Source organism: Miniopterus schreibersii (genome assembly GCF_964146895.1).
Source record: "Miniopterus schreibersii genome assembly, chromosome: 2".
NCBI classification, from domain to species: Eukaryota; Metazoa; Chordata; class Mammalia; order Chiroptera; family Miniopteridae; genus Miniopterus; species Miniopterus schreibersii.
Genome location: NC_138102.1, coordinates 27559358 through 27580995, shown reverse-complemented (window position 1 = coordinate 27580995; position 21638 = coordinate 27559358). Strand labels below are relative to the sequence as shown.

At 43.5% G+C, this 21638-nt stretch overlaps 1 protein-coding gene across 1 annotated transcript in view; it reads left to right on the top strand.

Annotated features, from left to right (window-relative positions):
* COL4A2 (collagen type IV alpha 2 chain) overlaps positions 1-21638 on the top strand; it is a 178510-nt gene that overhangs the window by 106724 nt on the left and 50148 nt on the right. Inside the window, exons 7-20 of the mRNA XM_081128618.1 lie at positions 1743-1859; positions 3515-3586; positions 3939-3974; positions 4083-4145; positions 5578-5613; positions 8851-8892; positions 10827-10922; positions 12606-12641; positions 13236-13286; positions 14260-14304; positions 17036-17089; positions 17952-18018; positions 20028-20138; positions 20610-20759. Coding sequence (XP_080984744.1) covers positions 1743-1859; positions 3515-3586; positions 3939-3974; positions 4083-4145; positions 5578-5613; positions 8851-8892; positions 10827-10922; positions 12606-12641; positions 13236-13286; positions 14260-14304; positions 17036-17089; positions 17952-18018; positions 20028-20138; positions 20610-20759 — 976 coding nt within the window. The remainder of the gene's footprint in view (positions 1-1742; positions 1860-3514; positions 3587-3938; positions 3975-4082; positions 4146-5577; positions 5614-8850; positions 8893-10826; positions 10923-12605; positions 12642-13235; positions 13287-14259; positions 14305-17035; positions 17090-17951; positions 18019-20027; positions 20139-20609; positions 20760-21638) is intronic.

Below are 21638 nucleotides of genomic sequence, written 5' to 3'. Positions count from 1 at the left end.
AGCAAATATTTCACAAATAAAAAAGGAAGTACTCATCATATGGGGGAGTGATCATGATGAGCAGATAACTTTTTGGTGCTGCTAAATATAGTCTCTAACCCCAGAACTCTGATACTACATATTACCTTAAATGTCACCTACTGTATCTAAGCAGTTAATGAGCATAGCGTTGGAGGGACCTGGGTAATTTTAGTGGCTTAGAAGTCGTGTATAGAAAGTGATGTGCCATAAAATCTTAGAGTTGTATCACACAGAAATGTATCTAATCAGATAAACAAAAAGAAATGGCCGTTTAGCTCAGTATGGCTGAAATTTTCCTTTGAAGCACAATTTCAAGAGAAGGTCAGATTGATATGCAATTGCAAATCACCTAAATCAATTCCAAGGAAATCAAAAAGACCAACAGCAGACAGATAACTGAGGAGAAGAATAAACTCAGTGATTCACTTTAAGCAAAAACATCCTAGGATACCACAGATCTCAAGCAAAATACCTACAGAGCGTGTTTTCTCAGGCTGGATTTGAAGGATCAGCTTTCAGAAACCCCAAAAAAGAGCCCTTTACTTTGAAGGCCATCAGACAGCTGGCTGTGTAACAGCTGGAGAGATTGTGCACCACGATTTCCAGAAGCTGTCAGGATTCCTCTGACCTCCCACCAGCTAGGGTTGACTGAAAGGGCTGTTGGATCTCTTCTCTGATGGCAAAAGTTAAAGCAATGGCTTCAAACATCTCAGGCAAAAAGGTGTACAGACAAAAGAAAAGTTCTACTTTTCTCACTGTATTTCTTAGTATCATTCAGAGTACAGGCACTCTATGTAGGGCTTGTTCATTTCTCTCAAAATTCCCCAAATTTCTCAAAGTAAATCTAAACAACATCATAATGGCCTCAAGAATCCCTCTGGACTATATGTTTGGCCTACTATACAAAAAGAATCAAAAAAAATTTTTTTAATTACATAATAAGAAAGCATATATCTAAACATCTTTTGTGTAAAGATAAGAAAACAGGCTGTGGTCTCTTAGTACATAAATACAGATTGTTAACCCAGCCCCTGGATGTCTCCTGGAACCAGATGAATGCAATTGAGATGCCCAGAGACTTCACCTCACCCTCTAGATATTTGGGCATGTTGCCTCCCCGCTCTCACCAGACAGCTTAAAACACCTGACTTGCTTTCTATTTATGTTTAAAATCTAAAAAAGAGTGTTTCCAAAGAACATAAAAAGAGGAAATCAGTTCCACCTATAGCTAAGCCAGTGATGAAATCCCATTGTAGGTGTGAATCTCTTAACCTGTTTAGAGACGAGTCTGTCAAACTCACCATCAAAAGTTGGCCACAACAGATAAAGGCATCTTTGTTGTCCCTGAGAAGAAGGTTGCTGCTTCTAGAACTTTTTTTAAAAATTTTGTAATCCACTCCTACCTGTCCCCGCCAAAACAGTCCTCCCAGTCACCCAATGAAGGTAGGAGAAATGCTGAGACAGTTTACTGCTCAGCAAAGCCCTGGAGAAACAGAACTTTGTCTTGAAGGCCTTTCCCCTGCCTGGAACTCTACCCATGGACCTTTGTCTACTTAATCTTCCATTCGTTCATGCATTCACTTACTCATTTTGAGCTGTCTTTTCCCTTGGGTTCATGCCAGGAACATCTCTTGTGAGAACATTTAAAACTGGTTGATCACACAATTATGAAAACTAAGCACTTATGGGTTGAGCAACTCACTTCCTTTTCTCTTTCCCAGGGACATCCTGGGCAAGGTGGGCCCAGAGGACCACCTGGCCATGATGGCTGCAACGGAACCAGGGGAGACGTAGGCCAGCAGGGCACCCCCGGCTCTGGGGGCTTCCCCGGATCTCCTGTGAGTATCATCAGCACAGCAGGTGCCGTTCACATGGTTAGCTCTGGACCCTGGAGGGCTGGCACTTGTGGGCAGAAATGTATGGAAGATGCCGTATCCTGAGCTCCCTTTCATGGGGCCCAGAAGTCCCCCGCCCAGGACCCTTGCATTGTCTTAGAGAAACATGCTGAGGGTGGTGGGCTGCCCTCTGCTCACTCGCCAGTCGGGGCCGCCTTTTACACCTGAGGAAAAATGGCTCTGGAGATCTGCTTACAGAAATATCTGGGCATGATTTTCCTGGATTCAGATAACTTTATTTTCCTTATTTGTTTTTTAGATGTTAGCCAGAAAATAATTGGTTTGGTTTGCATTGTTCACTGTGCCATTCCTCCAGGTGTCACTTCATTTCCTCCCATGCTCCCGTTCAGATAACAGGGACTGATAGGTAAGACTAAAATGTAAAAAGCTGAAAGCTTGGCAAAATTATTCACCATCTTCATTAGATTCTAAAATCCTTTGTGCCATGAAAGAACGGTGATATCACCCGGCCAGGGATGGCTCAGCGGTTGAGCATTAACCTAAGATCCAGGAGATCGGGGTTCGATTCCCAGTCAGGGCACATGCCCGGGTTGCGGGCTCGATCCCCAGTCAGGGACGCGCAGGAGGCAGCCGATCAGTGACTCTCATCACTGAGGTTTCTCTCTCTCCCTCCCCCTTCCTCTCTCTGAAATCAGTAAAGATATATTTTTTTAAAAAAAGAACGGTGATATCCTTCAGCATCTACAATACAGGAGGTTTGTTTTTAATGGGAGAACTTTCAAAAATCAATCTATTTCATGGCCTCATTTAGTTTTCAAGGTCTTCGCAAAGAATATTGAAATATTTTTTCAGTAGTCTATGGCTACCCTCTGACCACCAAAGTACTGCAAATTCAGGATTACGCTAACATTTTATTTGGTAAAATTTTTTTATTTTTAAAGTGGGGGAAGAACAATCATAAACACCCTTCACCTGTTTCCCCTGAAATGAATCAATTTCTTGTCAGACTTAACACCTTTGCCTTCCAAGTCTCACTTCTTTGGCTCTTTTTTTATGTGGTTCAACTTTTCAATAAGCTATATTACTTTCTAGTCTATTCTAATAAAATAACATATCATCAACAAATATATTGATTACTTTAAATTACTGATTTTACATGTAGGTATTAAGACATGTATACATGTACATATGTATGCACATGTCATGTGTACTCAACACATTTTCAGTTTTAAAGAATGACCCAGTATCTCTCCCACAAATGGTGCTTCAATGTACATGTTAATATTTTCAGTACACAAAAGAAAACACAAAATAATATTACAAAAATATAGCATGTTGGTATAATAAAGGATCAGTTTACTGAGTGTTCATTTGGGTTTTTGAAAAATTCAGATCCTACAGAGTATTTCCACTTTAACTTTGAAGAAAGATACTATCCGACAAATACGAAAATAAAAGTCTCACCTTTGTGGTTGAATGTAGAGATTGGTGTTCGGAATAATTTAAATAAGGCATCAGAGCAATTAGACATTCCCCATAAAAGTCAATATTTAATCATTCAAATTACAATAGCTGCTCTGAATGTTAATGGACTTTTTTTACCTTTTTCTCTTTCTACCATATATGCACTACTGTAGGGGCCCCAAGGACCGAAAGGGCAGAAAGGCGAACCTTATGCACTGTCTAGAGAGGACCGCGACAGATACAGGGTAAGTTTGCTAGAGATGGGAGACCTGATTAAGTGATCTAGTGTAAATTTCTGATTAATAAAATTAATTTCCAAGTGAACTCTGAGTTGTAAGAATGAATAGAGTAGAAGAATACTAGAATAAAGTAATCCAAAATCGTGATTAATTTAAAAATCATTTTATTTCCTTTCATGATGTTTTTCAATCTTATATTTAATTGTGGGTGCACCCCTTTCCCATATCCACAATACCCCAGATGTTAGGTTAATTAACATCACCAAGTCCTGTTAGAGCTGATATAACTTACATAATGTTAACTAAATCTAAGGATTAGCTTAAAAACTATCTCTTAAAATTATTTGTTCTCATTTAGGGTGAACCTGGAGAGCCTGGATTGGTCGGTTTCCAGGTAAGTTTTATTTTTATTGGAGAATATTCCACGAAAACGCTTAAGAATTCAGGACTCCAAACACCAGGCAACCTCTCTTAATAGCCTTCTCTTGCTTCTTGTCCTTAGGGGCCTCCTGGCCGCCCTGGGCCTGCGGGACCAATGGGTCCAGTTGGAACTCCAGGAAGACCAGTAAGTACCATGTGCATGTGCTCACTCTTGGACCCTCAAGGCATCCTCTAGAGAGGCAGCTTCTTCAACTGTTGATACAGGCAAAAGTTTCACGATACAGCTATGATGCTTGTGGTCACTATAAAAAAAGTCAAGACAAAACAGGTCATCCCTTGCATACATTTTCCTTCTATTAAGATTGAAAGATTGAGGACTCAAAACTTGTGGTCATCAGATCACTGCCAACTACGTAAAATTTAAACTTGCCACTGGTTGGTGCTATTCCACTTTCACCATAACACAAGGGACCCAGGAGATAACCTGGCTTGTCAAGGTTTCTCACTCTCATTCCCCACATTTTTTAGTAGTAAGACAAATAAACCTTAAATTACAACAGGAGAGATTTTGGGCTGCAGGTGAGAGAGACCTTCTCACAGAAACCCACCGCTAAGATTAAGGGACACTCGCAAGGAAGACTGTGGTGGCAGTTTCTTGGCAGATACTGAGAAACAATGGAGACGTGTGTGTGGGGAAAGATTCAGTCATACTAATAGGGGGGAGGTGAGTGCTCATAAATTTTCTTCAGACTATAAATAATAATAATTAATTTTGTTTCTACAAAATAAGTTTCCCTGGTGCTGTGAAAGTCATTTTTGCAAGTAGCCCTCCACTGCAAAAGATTTGGCCAAATGGAATGAAACAAGGATTATATGATGATGGTTGTTGACTGAAAGCATACATACCACATGTTGGGAGGGGAGGTTATATTGTAAACACACAGTTCAGGGAAATATGAAATAACAGAGTGTACCTGCTGGGTCCTTAGCTGATCTGACAACTTTAAGTTCTTCATAGGACCATTAAAATCACCTACAACCCCTGACTGTCCACTTCTTTGTACTTAGACACAAATTATTCTTTTCATGCACTTTTAAAACTTCACTGTCATTGTGGTGTTGACGCTGAATGTGTTGCAGATAGACACGTGGTTTTATTTGTGGGTGGACTTTCAACCCTGCAGTATTGGCCTGTAGATTAATTCTGCCCGTGAACATTTGCTGACCTACCAGCAAAAAGTGCTAGACAGTGGCCCGTGAGGGACCCCAGAGGGAGTCAGGAGACACGGTCTCTACAGTAATAGGTCCTGGGACCTTGCAAAGGCAGCAGAGCAGACATGAATAGGACATGGGTGAAATCAAAAGTCTAAACTCAGAAAAGCAAACCCGAAACAGCTGTGCGTGGACAGCCGGCAAATCCTGGGAACTGGGCCTGACCCCAGCCCTCTACCCCCCAGCCTTTCCTGCCTGCTGAGACAAATGTATCAGAAGCCTCCATACATACTGACATGGTGTTCTAAATATACAGAGAATGGCTTTCCCAGAGCTTTCTAGCAGATGTTATCTGGGTCCTGGGAGAAAGAAAACAGTTTACAAATATCTTTATATTTGTGCAGGGACCTCCTGGACCCCCTGGACCAAAAGGACAGCCAGTAAGTTGATTGTTGGGGGTGAGGGAGAAGGAAGCGGGGACTTCTGCATCTGTGTATGTCTTTCTGGATCATATAACTTCTTAGTGGACAACTTTATATTGCGTATTTCACGATGAGAACCATTTTGTAAGTTTTTAAGACTTAGTGTTATACACTCCAAGGATAAACCCAGTGGTAACCTCTGGAGTAGCTGGCACATTAATAAGTGCATTTGCTGAATGACGTGTTGATTGCAAATCAATAACATTCCTGTTTTATGATAATCAAACTGGTAAATGTTTGATTAGAAACACAGATTTAAAGACAGCTCATACTTATCCATATGTGTTCATTTATAAGAATTGACAAAATGTAGCTCTGTTTGTGTAGGGACACCGATGGCATTCTTTCCTGGATGTAATTAGATTCTATAAGAGTGTGACGTCAGCCTCTAGGGGTACATAGAGTCAATGATTTTCAACCCAGGCTAGAGCCCAAAACTGTACTGTTTCTATCAGAGAAAGATTAAGTTGGTTGGAGCACAACAAAGTAGGTGGCTTGTTAGAACTTGGAGACAGAACTAGAGTTCAGTATGATCTGTGAAAGTTGGATAAATGTCCAAGACAAACAGTAGGAAGTTGGTGAGGGAAGTATTTGATCAAAACTTGACATGAGTCTATGCTGTACACCTAATACAAAACTATATTGAATGTAAACTGTAATTTTTAAAATTTGGGGGGGAAATCTTAACATGAATCAATTACTGAGCTACTGTTACCAATATTTAAGGACCATTCTGTGGCCTGCATTTGGCCAAGGAAATCTCCCAGCCTGCACATTCCCATGCCTGTTCCACCAAAATCCCATCTCAGTGACCTTTTGGGGACCTTAGCTGCCACCACCCCCAAGCCCCCAGCTCCCATCACCTCTGACACGGCTTCCGGCTGGGGCTGGAGCTCGTTAGGGCTGCTGCCCCCACCGCTGGGCTCCCCACTGTCTGGCAACCCGTAGCAGGGTGGGAACGGCCCACAGCCAAGAGAAGCGGATGTAGGATGGAGCGGCCAACCCCAAGGTCACCTCAGATCCCCACTTGGCTGCAACACAAACGGCCCTCACCCCCCACCAGGTCACTTCCTGGTGACTTGGACAACCAGCTCATGAGGCAAAGGGACCACGGGGACCCAAGCAAATCACTTTCTAATCTAGCCTGGCTACATTTCTGTGCTTTGATTTCAGCTCCCAGCCAGGTGGGAAAGAAGCTGAAATGCAAAAATTAATTAAATGCTTTGTTTTTATTTTCAGAAAATCTCTGGGCATTGAGGGGGAGGGAGGTATACTTCAGAGAGAAAGATCAGATAGGGCCCCCTGCATGATCTTTCATCCAGATGAGAATATAGAGACCCCAGGAAAGAAGCAGTTGTTTGGAGGTCAAAAAAAGGGTGTTATTACTATAATGTAATACAGACGTACCTCGTTTTATTGCACTTCGCTTTACTGCACTTTGAAGATACTGCGTTTTTTACAAATTGAAGGTTTGTGGCAACCCTGAGTCGAGCAAGTCTATTGGCTCCATTTTTACAACAGGCTCAGATGGCAGTTGACATTTATTTAGCGATAAAGTATTTTTCAGTTAAGATATGTACATTGTTGTTTTAGGCATAATGCTATTGCACACTTAACAGACCATAGTGCAGTGTAAACAGAACTTTTATATGCACAAGGAAACCGAAAAATGTATGCGACTCGCTTTATTGCGGCATTTCCTTTACTGTGCTGGTTGGAACTGAACCTGCAGTATCTCTGAGGTGTGCCTGTATCGTGTTTCATATGTGCCTCTTTTAGACACCGGGGTTGAGTCAGTTCTCCCATACATGGCAGCTCCATTCGTGAAACTGTTAAATATTTGCTTGAATCACTTGGCCTGCCTTTGCCTCTGAGACTAAAAGGTAGATGAAGACGTTGGGTAAAACCCCAAGATTCACCATCCCCTAAAATCATTAAAGGGTAGGAAATGTTTATATGAAATTAGGATTATCTTACCAGAGTGAGAAATAGCTGAGGCAGGAGAGAGAATGAATCATGATCTTCAAACATGGGACCCAGGCTGGGAAATGCCTGCTTTCTACATCTGAAGGGGCCAGACCTGCAGAAACACTCTGTGTCACTAACCTTTAGAAACACTGCATGAACGATTAAAAGTCAGAAAGATCTGGGATCAAATCAAGCTCTGCCACTCATCAGCTATGAGGCCTTGGTCAAAGGATATGACAGTTGGACCACCCATGACATCCAAACTCATCCTGTGTTGCAGAGGATTAAAGAGAGTGAAGCATTTAGCGTGGACCCCGGGCTGTTATAGTACATACAGCAAGTATAGACTCAGTAACGCAGTTTGTTGATCATCAGGATGTTTGAAGAGTAGAATATATTTCAAAAGGCAAACAGTAAACTGTTCCCAAGGGTAACAAAATAACTGCTCTTAGTCCACTATTTTTGAGGTTTTGCTTAGAGTATCAAATAAAAAATTTCTCAAAAGCATATGTTCATTAAAAGAATAGCATATCGTTTTTATGAACCCCAGAATTTTCATCAATGTTAGTGAATGCTCATAATACACGATGAAGCACCACCTCCTGCAACTGATATATCATCTCCGTTTGCTCCTGAGAGCAAATAATTTGCTCAAATTATGTGATATCTAGGCTCTGACTTTTGTTAGATAGTTTGCAGATGGAAATAGCAAAAGAAGAGACAGTAAGTTTCTTTTTTTAACTTTATTTTTCAATTTCAGTTTATATTCAGTATTATTTTGTATTAGTTTCAAGTGTACAGCATAGGGGTTAGACATACAATTTACAAAGTGATCCCCATGATAAATATAGTACCTATCTGACACTCTGCATAGTTATTAGAATATTATTGACTATATTCCCTAGGCTGTGCTTTATATCCCCATGACTGTTTTGTAACTACCAATTTGTGCTTCTTAATCCTTTCACCTTTTTTGCCCATCTCCCCAACCCCCCTCCCCTCTGGCAACCCTAAGTTTTATCTCTGTATCTATGAATCTGTTCCTATTTTGTTTGAGTAACTTTCTCTTTGTGTCAATTAGTTTCTGGGAGATGAAGCCAGAATGTTATGCAAGGATGGTTGTCCAGTGATATTGCAAATAGATTTTAGGTTTCTTTTTCTAGAAAAAAAAAATTTCACTGTGATTATTGACTTTTAAAAATTTACAGAAACTCATTTATCTTTCAGGGCAACAGAGGACTTGGTTTTTATGGAGAAAAGGGTGACAAGGTAAAGGAAACAACAGATTCAAGCGGATGCATGCAGTGTGTAGTAGTTAGGAAAGAAAATGTAATGACTGTGTTTTCTACTGTTCTCTTGAGGCGATCTGCACAGGAAATAATTATTATAAAGTGCCACATTATCAAACACGCTTCAGTGATAGCTATGGAGCAATAAAAGAGTAGAAGTAAACCATCTAGGGTGGCCCTGGACCTCTGGTGTAGACACAACCTCAGCCATCTTCTAACATGGGGAGCCCAGGGGTGACAGGAAACTGGAGCCAGAGCCACAGACTAACGTGGAGCCAGCTTGGGGACTGTGTGATGTGGTCACCTCTGGGTGGGCTCAGAGACAGGAAGGAGGACCATGTGGACTTCTGTCATTGCCCACAGTGCTGAGATTCAAAGACCGCATGGTGTTCGACAGACTCCCTTGAGATCATGTATAGGAAAACCTCAACACGGCGCCCACACCCAGTGAACACCCACACCGACACACAACCCCATCACGTTCACCCCCAGCCTATAAAACAGATGTGTTCTCTTGGCATCATCTGAGCATTTTCACTTTGTTTTACATTTTACTTTCTGATTGAACAGCACATCAAACTTTCCCTACTCAGGTGTGAAAAGGACTTTGTTCTTTGTGTTAATACAAGCAACTATATAAGAGAAAAACATTGGGAGATCTAAATACATAAAAGTTTAAATTCCTATACAATGAAATATAGCACAATAGCAAAATAACAATAAAAGGGGGGAAATCTGGGAAGAAATAATTGGGTGAAGGGAAGAATAGTCACATTATATAAAATGAAGTTAATGTCTATAATCTACAAGAAGTATATTCAAATTGTTAATAAAAAGAAAAAAGTCAAGGGTAAAAGGGAGATGAACAAACAATTTAAGTATTTTTTAGGTATAATATTAGCCGACACTCAGGATACACTGTAGAGTACCACTTTCTGCAGCTAACACATCATGTCAGTTTGCTCCTGTTCATATTATGTGATCTCTGGGCATAAATTGGTATTATATAGTTTATACATGGAAATAGCAAAAGAAAACACAGTAACTTTCTTTTTGTATCAATTAGGCCCTGGGAGGTCAAGCCAGCATATTATGTTAGGCTGGCTGTCCAGCGATGTTGCATATTTATAGGGTTCACCCTCTAGGCACCACATAGAAAAGTGATTCGTGCTAATGATAAAAATGCAAATTAAGGCCATCTTTAGATATTATATTGGTTAAAGATACTGCTTTTTATTATATAAAAACACCCTTGCCCTAGCCAGTTTGGCTCAGTGGTTAGAGCGTGGGCCCGCAGCCTGAAGGGTCCCAGGTTCGATTTAGCCAAGGGCACGTACCTTCTCGATCTTTGGCCCTGGTAGGGGCACGTGTGTCTCTCTCACATTGATGTTTCTCTCTCTCGCCCTCTTTCTCCCCTCCACTCTCTCTGAAAAGCAATGGAAAAAATATCCTTGGTCAGGATTTAAAAATCAACAACAACAACAACAAAAAACACCCTTATGTGGTGAAGTAGTAGTAAAACTGGAGTAACCATTTCATAGGCATTTCTTATATCTTTGTACCAATCTTGGAAAACAGTAGAGCGATTCCTATCAAGAACCATAAAGACCTTTAGCCCTCAGACCTAATAATTTCCTTATACAGAAATCTATTGTAAGGAAGTAATTCCACAGAAGCAAGTGCAGCCCCAAATTGTGAACAACATAACCAGCTTTTATGCAGACATTCTAAATGATTATTAACGCAAGTGGGATACAAATAATTTTGCATTATGATTCATCTTAAGTGAAAATTTAAAATTGGTGTGCATGTGATAAGTAATATGCAGAGCAGTTTGTGGTGGGATCGTGCTTTTATTGAAGTTTGGTGGCGTCTTCTCGATGTAAAGACCTCTGCTTTGTAAACGATTCACAGGGTGAAGTAGGAGAAGCAGGACCCAATGGGATTCCATCAGAATTCGACGGGTTCACGGGGCCCACGAAGGACCAGATCCAAATAGACAAGTATAAGGTAAAGGGGCTTCATCAAAATAAACTGTATTCCCAGCTGAACTAGAAAAAAAGAGGAGCGGTGGGGGAGAGGTGACTTCCTTCAATCTTCTTCAAACAGTCGCATTCAAAGAGGGAAAGGGCTCACTGTGAAACTACAGATTCAGTCAGCTAACTGCGTCAGTCCCTCATCTTAAACAATTGTGATGAATTTGAAACAACATGAAGACCAATTTTTAAAAATCTCAAATGTATCCTTAAGTATGGGAGTCTCCAGTGTAGACATAGGTTGTGGTCAGGGCATAATTCAATCCCAGTACATGGAACTATCTGACAAAACACAGCTGTCTGAAAAACAAACCTACTTTTACTCTTTGCTGACATAGAGAATGATTGTGGGGGTTTTTTGGATCCAAATGCATTTTCTGGCCCTTGTATTGTCTATTAATGTTTCATTTAATTAAAAACATACCCTTGGAGTCCAATAAAAATCACCATCCTGCTCTACCACTGACTCATTCAGATGGGCCACTTAACTTTCCCTAAGTCTTTTCCTTCCCTTGTACCAACTGAAGATAGAAATATTGACCTTGTAGAGCTGTGGAGTGGATTACAGGAAGCCACAGGTGAAATGTCCAGTCTAAAGTCAGGCACAATCAATGGGAACCAAAATAAAAGCTCCAAACATAGCATATAATTCCCAACATGCAAGTATCTGTCAAGGTGGGGTTTGGGTGCTTGGTCATGGATGGGAGAGGCAGGCATGACCACTGCCTTAAGAGGGAAATGAATCCGGGCAGCCGTGGCTGAGTGATAAATGACTTGACCATTGACAAAAGTGGCCTGGAAGGTGGCTGGTGCAAGGCAGAAGTGCCAGAGGAAAGCGAGTCAGAAGCGGGTGGTTGTGTACAGCTGAGAAAGTGAGACAGATATCCCTGGCCAACCAGGCAGGATGGATTCTGGGTGGACCTGTGGCTCCTAGTGGTGACCTGACGGTCAGCCAGGTAGGGCATCTCCAGGAGCTGAGGATGGAGGGAGACCAAAGCAGGTTCGATCCACACTGAGATAGAGGTTCAAGCATCCGAAATATTTCCTTCCTTTACTACCTCCAAGAGGGGTGGTTCCAGGGCTGGGGCCTGGCCAGCCTGCGGGGATCCAGGTGCTGTCCTAACAGTGATGGAGAGCAAGGGCCTGGCTGATCACTACATTTCTTTCACCATTTTAGACCAAGAGAAGTGACAAAAATAAATAAATAAATCATCTAGAGTTGACATTGTTTTCCAAAGCCACTTTTGCTTGGGGTGTCAGTACATTCCAAATGTGTCCTTTCCTCTGAGAACCCTCCTAATAGCATTTTATTTAAAGGAATATTATCACTCAGGGCTTTTCTCTGAGCATATTCTCCCACCGCAAGATGGAATTACATGCCTGAAACTGTGGGGTGACCAAGGAAACCCCATAGATAGAGACAGCTTTGCAATCACATCAAAAATAACATGACGTAATATATATTATGAAAATTCAGAAGAGATGACACATTTTCCCTTGAATTTCGAAGCTGCAAGATTTAGACGTTTGCCACAGTTCATTCATGATTGTTTAAAGTTTTATCCAATACTTTTCACTTCACCGCATAAACCCTGACTGATTTTAAATATTACTGTTCTCGAATTAACACATGTTTCTTCTTTCATTTTCCTCACAGGGTGAAAAAGGAGTTCTTGGGGAACAAGGAGTAACAGTAAGTCAGGCAATAAAGAGGTTTCTTCTCACTGGTGGTTCCCCAATTCTTGGCTGTCCTATTGCCGTGATAGGATGTGCAGGGGTCATAGGGACCCGCGGACTCTTGGTTTCCAATCCATTTGTCTACAGCTAGGAAATATTATCATTTATCTTTATGAGGTTTCCTTTTGTTTTGTTTTTTCGTAAAATAGTTTTAGAACGTCTTCCCTTTTTTCCATAAAAAACACCAGCTAATCAACATTTTGTGAAGCTCATAAAATGAGCCAAATGCTTTAAAAAAGAAGACGTGTGGGTGGAGGGGGCTGGGCAGGCAGGATGGGCTGGCTTCTGCTCCTCGGGATCTAAACCGTGTGGTCGCTCTCTCCTCTCTTTAATCTTTGTCACGCCTGTCCTGGTGTTCCCTCTCCTCCCACATCGTCACTCACTCCGTGGCAGTGAGAGGCGATATCCCGGGTATGTGAAGATCCAGGCAAACTCCCGGATCCCTAGGAACCTGCCATCGCACTGAGCGGCAACAGAACCCCAGAGGCGGGCAGGCCAGTAAGGGGGCTGAGGAAAGGAGCTCCTGAGAGGTCTCTGTGTTCTCTCCTAGGGCATTTCCTTGAAGGGAGAAGAGGGAATCGTCGGCTTTCCAGGATCCCGGGTAAAACATGCATTCTATAACTGTGGCTTCTTGTAGTTCGTTTTGATATTAAAATGGGTGTTGGTTTTTCTTTTGGAGCAGGTTTTGGTTCACCATAAAGTTGAGCCAAAAGTGCAGAGATATTTGCCTCACACCCCCTTCCCCTCCACGCACGCAGCATCCCCCACTGTCTGCGTGCCAAGCCAGAGTAGGCCATTGGCTACAGTGGGCGAGATGAGCCTACCTTGATTGACACGACATTATCACCCATTAGCTGTAGTACTTAAAACTGTGCACCTCCCTTTGGAGAAGGGTGGGAACAGAACACAAACACATTTCTGCTTGTATTAATTAGGCGAAATTAATCTGTGGTGACAAAAATGTAGACTGATTCCAGCACACAAGAAGTTCATTTCTTGCTGCGCTAAGAATCTAACAAAAATGTCCCTAGCGGGGTGGGGTTGGGGCAGGGCAGTGTCCCCTCCCAAGGAGATTCAGCCACCTGTGGCTCCCACGCCCTAAGGCAGACCTTCTTCAGATGATGGCCTGAAATGGCACCTGCCACTTCAGACCTCCCTCCATCAGGTAGAACTCAGTCACCTGGCCAAACCTAGCTGCAGTGAGCTGGGAAATGTGACCAAAACCATGGGTCAGGAAGAAGAGAATGTAGCCTTTGGATGGTAGCCACTCCAAAAATAAGAACAGAGACTCATGAGAACATTGAAAGCCCAGGCCTTTTTTTCTTTATCATTTTTACCATACCGTCTTTATGGACTTCCCCATAGTTCGTTAAGTGGTAGATATGATGCATTATGGGTAAGTGTTGTTAAAATGAGCCATCTCCTTTAGAAAATAGAAAGGGTTTCAGATGGTTTCTATAGTTTCGTGGAAAAGTGCTTTGTTTGCGTCCACATCAGCTGCCATGATGACACCCTCCAGGAAACACTACTGCATATTCTAACCTCTTATTGCTTCTGTTTTCTGTTCTACCCAGGGTTTCCCTGGCACCGATGGTGAAAGGGGTTCACCAGGAGAGAAAGTAAGTATGATGCATGAAATGCAGTCTGCTCCAGTCCTGAAACATGTTACAGAAATCAAATATGAAGACTGTGGAATTCCAGAAAAAAAATTGCCCCAGATAAAAAACATTTAAAAATTTACCTGCATTTACCATAGCATAAACAATGCTTCGTTCCCAGAGCATTCAAAATGCTAGAGTCAGATTATTTGCCTTTTTCTCATTTTTGCAAAGCAGCCCTTTGGTTCCTTCCTGTGGTTCTCTCCCTCCAGGTTATCCCTCATCCAGCCCCTACCAGCCCCCAAATCCTGACTTCCCTGATCATGCTCATGGCTACATGGGAGGATTGGAGAGCCATAGGGATCCTGATTGTGAGCAGTGGGTCTCATCAGTTCCTCAGAGACTGCACAGGGGACCTGGCCTCCCAGATTTGGTTTCTGACCTCCACCAGCTCTTAACCTCATGTTCTGGTTCTGACCGCTCACAATGAGTACCAATCTTGATTCCTTCCTGCAACCTCAAGTGACCTTATTTTTCCTATTCCTATCCTTTTATCCTAAACTCAGCCCAGGGATGACATAGGTTTGCCCTCATTACACTCATCTTCTCATGACATTAGTAACTTATAGGAGTACCCCCAAAAGTTGCGTACCTGGAACCAGCCACTATCCATGCAACACCCCCAACTAAAAGCCAAAGTGCTGTAAAGAAACAGAAGACCAAAGCAAACATCAGCATTTAAAAGTAATCCATTTCAACCCACTCTATGTAATTAAAGTACTGCTGTTAATGCTTTGAGTGCCTGCCATGTCTAGTGAAATCATAATTATGATTTGTTTTTCTACACCCAACACTAAGGAGTTACAGTGTTTTTTTAAATGTAGTTCAACATAGCCACCCCCTAGAACTCAAAAGTTAATGAAGGACAAGATGTTCACCAGGCAATGACCGCCTGGGGCGTCTAACTGCTGTGGTCCAGATGTTAGGATCCAAGGCTCACGACTTCCAGCTTGCTTTCTGCACTTGCAACAACTGGGGGAGATGCAGATGCTTCCAATTAAGTGAGCCATCTCAGTTGCGGTGGGGAAATTGTTTCCTCGGCTCTGAAGATAGGAAATGCCCAGGATATCCACACATGGCTGAGTCTTCCTGTGTGTTAGTGCCACGCTGCACCGTGGACCTCTCTACCATGTGCTTTCTTATTGCCAAGTTGCCGTGACTCCTCAACTAACATCTCAGTTGTGCTCACAGGCTTTGGTTTTAGGATGTAAAATGGAACCAGGAACCAAAGGCAGCTCCAAGGAGCAACTGTGAGCACCAACATTAACAACGAATCAAAATAGGATGGGCCAAAAAAGAGAGGATTCATGGGTGGGTTGAAAGCCAAGAGAGGATTTTGCTTTCTCTACTGGAGCAATCAGCTACCCCTCCCTCACTGCTCCAGAGATTGATAGAACTTTCATTAGTTCTGGGGATGCTTGTTATTGCTTGTTGATGATGTCACAGCATGGCTGAGCAGGCGTGGGTGCCATGGAATGGTGTGTAGATTTGACCGAGTCCAGCGTATTGTTTGAGCTGGATTGTTGGGTCGGCCCTGGACACAGCTCAGACTGAATGCCCCGTTGCCAACTCCCCGGTCCTTGGCAAGCTCTTCAGTGATTCCTAACCTATGTCATGAGATGGACTCTAAATAGATCATTTTTAATATCAGAAAAAGTTGCCTTCACTTTTGAATCTTCAGCTCCGCCTAGTGTGAAAGGAAATCAGTCTAAAATTATAGCCCGCCCGCCATGAAAAACACAGCAGTAAGCCCTCTTAGTTCATTCTAAACAACATGACTTTCAGCGTACATGCTCCTAGATTTCAAAATATCTTGTACAATAATCAGATAATGTCCATTTTGTAGACCATCGGCTCCTGGCGTTCAGAATTGGGGGGGCCTTACTATACATATTCTTCAGCAAGATGGAATAAATTTCTATATTATTTTTAAAACTTTATGTACTTACCCAGGTATGATATGACTTTTTTGATACATATTTGAGGGAATTAGAAAGCAATAGTTAGCACTAGAATTGTATTTTTTTAATAAAGAGAAAAACATTCTAAATGGGGAGGCTTTACTGCTCTATTTGATGTTAACAGAAATTTTTCAAAACCCATCTGGGAGGAAGGTTTTAAGAGGTGGGTCAGGTTGTCAGCATCTAACCCCACTGATCAACTATAAAATCACTTACACTCGGCATCTGTGCCTCCTGACATGATGCAGTAGAAAGGACACAGCACCCTCCATGAACAATTCTTGCTCAAAAGATGAACCTGAGCCTAAGGAAGCCTCTAGATCTAACAGCTGACTTAGAGGAGATAGGGGGGTAGAGGAGCATGTTACACGCCCCACAGGATGAAGTGGATCGAGTCCACCATGGTGGATATCTGCAGGACCAATGACCCAGTTTCTTCAGTAGCAACAACAAAAAGTTACTTTAAAAAAGTAGAAAGGAAGAAGAAACTGCTATGAGTTATGGGAAAATTAAGAGACATATCAGCCAAATGTCATGTTTGGACTTTAGATCCTAATAGAGCAACTTTAACACGACGTTTTTGAGAACAAAATCAGGAAAAATTGAACAGAGGCTGGGTAGGAGGTGATTTTAATGAATTGTTGTTCGTTTCATTAAACATAATAATGGTATTTTTGGTCAGTCCTTTAAATTATAGAGATAAAAATAAGCACCAAACATCTTTCCTGCAGGGAAGAAAAGGACTGGATGGCTCTCCAGGCCCTGGGGGACCCCAAGGACCCAAGGTGAGCTTGGTTTTCATTTGGATGGTTTTCAGTTCTTTTTTTTGAATGGCGTTCTGATCACCTCCTCTTCACCATAACGGGCAAGGAGGTAACCTCTGTCCTACATAAAAATAGATAACTGGGCATACAGCACCCAGCACACAGCCTTTATTAGTCACATATATCTCAGCCTTAGGATGCTACATGCCAAGCGGGACCCCACGGAGCAGAGTGAACCAGCAGGACTGTGGGAAGGGCTGTGTAGTAACAAGAGGGTGGGGCACCCTTGGTTCCCAAGGAAGGATAATTCACGTGTTTGGATAATTCATGGGCTGGCAGGGAAGTGAAATCCAGTAGGTTGAGGATCAGGTGGGGTGCAGCTGCGCCAGCTGATGGGGAAACTAGCCAGGGAGGGAGCCTTTCCCGATGGATGGGGGCATATCTAGTGAGGACGCGGGAACTCGTGGTTAGGCCTGTGGGACCCAGCAAGGCTCCAGGTCGTTAGCCCTTACAGTCAGGGTGGCACTGTGCCAGGGTGTTGTTGCATCACTCCCGGCCCACCCTGTGGGGCGACTCAGATACCATTATCAACAGTGGAACAGCGCACCCTGCAGAAAGCAGCCTCCTGACTGGGTCCAGTGTTTGAAGAGGATTTCAGGTGATGCTGGCACCTGCCCACGTGGTGTCTCTGGTGTGTCTGGGATCCTGGACTTGCTGCCTCAGCATGAAGGAGTTAGCACCTCAGGCAGAGTCTGGTTTGACACTCAGAAGAGTAGGCTAAGCTCATGGTCCACAAGCAGCTGTAGCCTTTGGACACAGGCGGTGTCCAAAATGCCAAAAGGCTGGACTCACGTTCTTCTGTTTCCCTCTTTTTTCTTTCCAGGGAGAAATGGGTGATCTTGGCCCCCCAGGCCCACCAGCCTACTCCCCCCACCCTTCTCTAGCTAAAGGTTTGTATGTGTTTTCTCTTGCTTGAGAATAGACATTCTCTTCTGTCCTGGACACAGTGTCATGAACTTTCAAGAAAGATTGATCTACATAAAACAAAGCAAACAAGAGATGTTTAGAACACAACCTTTGTAGAATCTCAGTCTCTGTGCACCTTCCCTCCTGACCTCAATGTGGCATCACAGGAGACCCTCACTTTGTCTCTGCCTGAGAGAGTGCTCCCCACTTTCCAGGCAAGAAATTCTTTCAGTGGGAAATTCTTCCAGTGCTGCCTACCTTGTGCAGGTTCTGGCCTTGCCACCTACAGCATCGCTAAGGAAATCTAGTCCTTCTGCACTTCAGGCCTCCGTGGCAGCAGGCCAACCCACCTCCACGAGTTCCTACTCCATATCTACCAAGGTGTTTACACCCCACTGCTAGCCAGCCTAAAACCCTGCCTTGACCACAAGCTATAATCTGTAAACAGTCACATCCTCTTAGACTTCAGGGAACTAAATCCCCAGATACGTGCACTTAGGAAAGCTGAGCTAAAATAACAAGATGACCATTAACCGCAACACATGCACAATCCTTTATTTACACAAGGGGTCTACTGTCACAGTGGTAGGACCATACTGAAATATTATTCACATTCTGTGGTAAGAGCAATGGCCTTTTTGAATGTGCATCCTTCTAAATACTGTTTTTTAAAAAAGGCTTTGAGCATTCCCCCGAATAATCGTACATATATTTATGGATGGATAATTTATCCATGTTATAGGAGGTTCTATGAAGGCAGAGATTTTAGCCTGTGTGGTTCACTACTGTGGTTCCCCAATTTCTAGAACAGAGCCAGGCACCTAGTAGGTGCTCAGTATTTATCTGAATGACTGAATAATGTACATGCTAAAACTCACGCACCAGATAGTGATTTTAAAAGATGAGATTTTTTTAAAAAATAAAAATGCTCTAATGCTTTCTTCCTATACCCAGTAGATCATCTGGCTCACCCCTATCATATGTGCCCAGGGGTCAAGGACTCACTGTCCTGCTTGGGTGTGACCCATGTGTCGGTATAATAACTACTGTTGCGTGTCTTTTTCCAACATGCCCAAGATCAGAGTGATGCCACGTTGAGTTGTTTACGGATAAGGCTTGTAAAGCATTCCTATGTTACTCATCCAGCAAATAGTTATGAAAAGCCACTCCAGGCAGGAGCTGGGGCTCAGGGGAAGAGGGGCTCAGAGAGAATCAGCAACCCCCCCTCCAGCCTCCTGGCCCCCTGGCACAGTGCCTGGTACTTGGGAAGATTCCTAATCTTCTCATTTCCTTCTTTATTCTCATGCTAGACTCAGCTGCTTATCCAGCCTGATTTCCCACTACCTCTGCCCATCTGCACCCCGACACCCCAGTCCGGCTGAGCACTCCCAGCTCTGTGCTTTCACTTGGGGCTGATCTCCTCTCTGGATGCCCTTCCCTTGGTCATTCTCTGCCCTCTCCTTCCCCCGTTGCCCATCCCCTCAAACTCCACCCCTGTCCAAAACTCAACTGTCAGGTTACGTGCTCCAGGACACTTGAGTGCCCCCAGCACATGCTTCACCTCTTTGTAAAATTGGGACTATGATACTACCCACGCCACATGGTGTTATAGGAATCAAATGTGTGTAAAGTATTTAATGCAGGGCCTAGTGCACACAGCAGTAGCTCAAAAGGCTACTGCTGTTGTTTTTATTCTCTGTGGTCCCTCAATATCAGATTTCCCCCCAAAATAATCTCCCCCTTCTTTGAAACCTCTCTGTATCTTTTTGGCATTACGCACTCCTCTCTTATTTTAGGACATTTATAGGAATCTTGTCTCACCCCTATTGATTGGGAATGAGCTCCTTGAAAACGTATATTAAACAGTGGACCCCACCATGCTTCACACAGTGTGCAGGGCATTGGTAAATATACATTCATTGGAAAGGTGAGCATCTGTCGAGAGGCCTACACAATAGTCCTGTTCTTACTGTGAGGTCTGTCTCGGTTTCAGGTGGCAGAGGTGACCCAGGATTTCCAGGGGTCCATGGGGAGTCAGGAGCCCGGGGTCCACCAGGAGAACCTGGCCCACCAGGCCTTCCAGGCACCACCATCAGAGATGAAGGTAAGGTGGTTCAACAGTGTCAAAAGTACACCCCCTCAGGTCCTCACAGAAACCACTGGCCCCTCCCTGGTTGGTACCAGTGCCCTTCCTCATAGATTGAGTTTAGCAGTTGTAATGGGTCTCGCACCCATGTTTGGATGTCGGAACAGTAACTGCCACTAGGTCAGACTGTGCCGCTGATGAGTAACGAGCTTGATTTTGTCGGTTGGCTGGGAAGAGCATGGACAGTCACCAAGTGGTGTTACCAAGTATTGATAGCAACTCTCAGGCCACTGTTTGGAGGCAAGAAGAGGGGCTTTTTTGAAGTTGAAAATGGTGATGAAATATACCACTGGCACCAGCCACCTGTTAGGCTGCTGAATGGACTGTAAATTCACTAGTCCTGCTGGTGGGCTCCTCTGGGCGGGAAGGCCAACGCAGCTGCTAAATATCAGAAGTTTCACTCTGCTGGTGATGCTGTTGTATTTTCAGAAGGGACAAGAGGCTTTCCGGGTGAAATGGGACCCAAAGGCTTCATAGGAGAACCCGGCATCCCTGCGCTATACCCTGGCCCACCAGGAACTGACGGAAAGCCAGGGAGCCCAGGACTCCCAGGGCCCGCAGGGCTACCTGGACCAGATGGTAAGTGGACGGAAACTCATGGGAGGTGTACATTCCAGTGTCTAGACGAAGAAGCCTGGCCCTAGCCATATTTTCACTTGGGCCTTCTGCCTAATAATGTCGTGAACCAATGCAGTAGGCAGCAGATTAGGGTGTAGCAGGTGCTCCCCGGTGCAAACAGAAAAAGCCAGTGATGGGAGAAGGGCAGAACCCTGCCAACTTGTTGAGAATCCACAGCCCCTTGCGTATCACACAGTAAGGGCTGTCTGATGGTGGCTCCCGTGTGACCAGTCCTTCAGTGAAACACCAGAGAGGTGCAGTCTGGAAGCAGATGAGAGCTGAAAGTTCCAGACACCTTCTTCCAGGGTAGAGGCCTCACATCTTAACTCACAGCCTCTCTCTGCTGTTTAACCACCAATGTTAAGGAGGCTTGATTACCCGACTTCCCGGCCTATGCAGAGCTAAAGCTACAACTGAACAGGTGGCAATAGTTGATGACAAGAAAGGATGGCTACCCCACCTATAAAAAGAAGTGGCAGCCATTAGCCTAGGCCAATATGAAAGACTGAAAGTCAAAAGAGCAGACAAGCATGAGAGTCTGTCCCCACATGGTACCTAGGGGCATCATCAAGTCTTAGCACGAAGTGGTATTTCCCGTGACAGGTCTTTTAGTTGAGAATGCTCTCGGGAGGCAGGGAAGCATGCACTCGGCCTTGGAACTTGCCATCAAAAATGGTTTTTCATTTCAGCTTCCGAGTATAGAGAGTTATGCTTTGAACATTGTAAAATCTCTTCATGGGAACATTTCCTCTCAAGAGATTGGATAGTTGAGGCATTAGAAAAGAACACGAGGTTACAATTTGTTTCTGTGTCACGTGGACCACAATTTAGCAGCCTCTG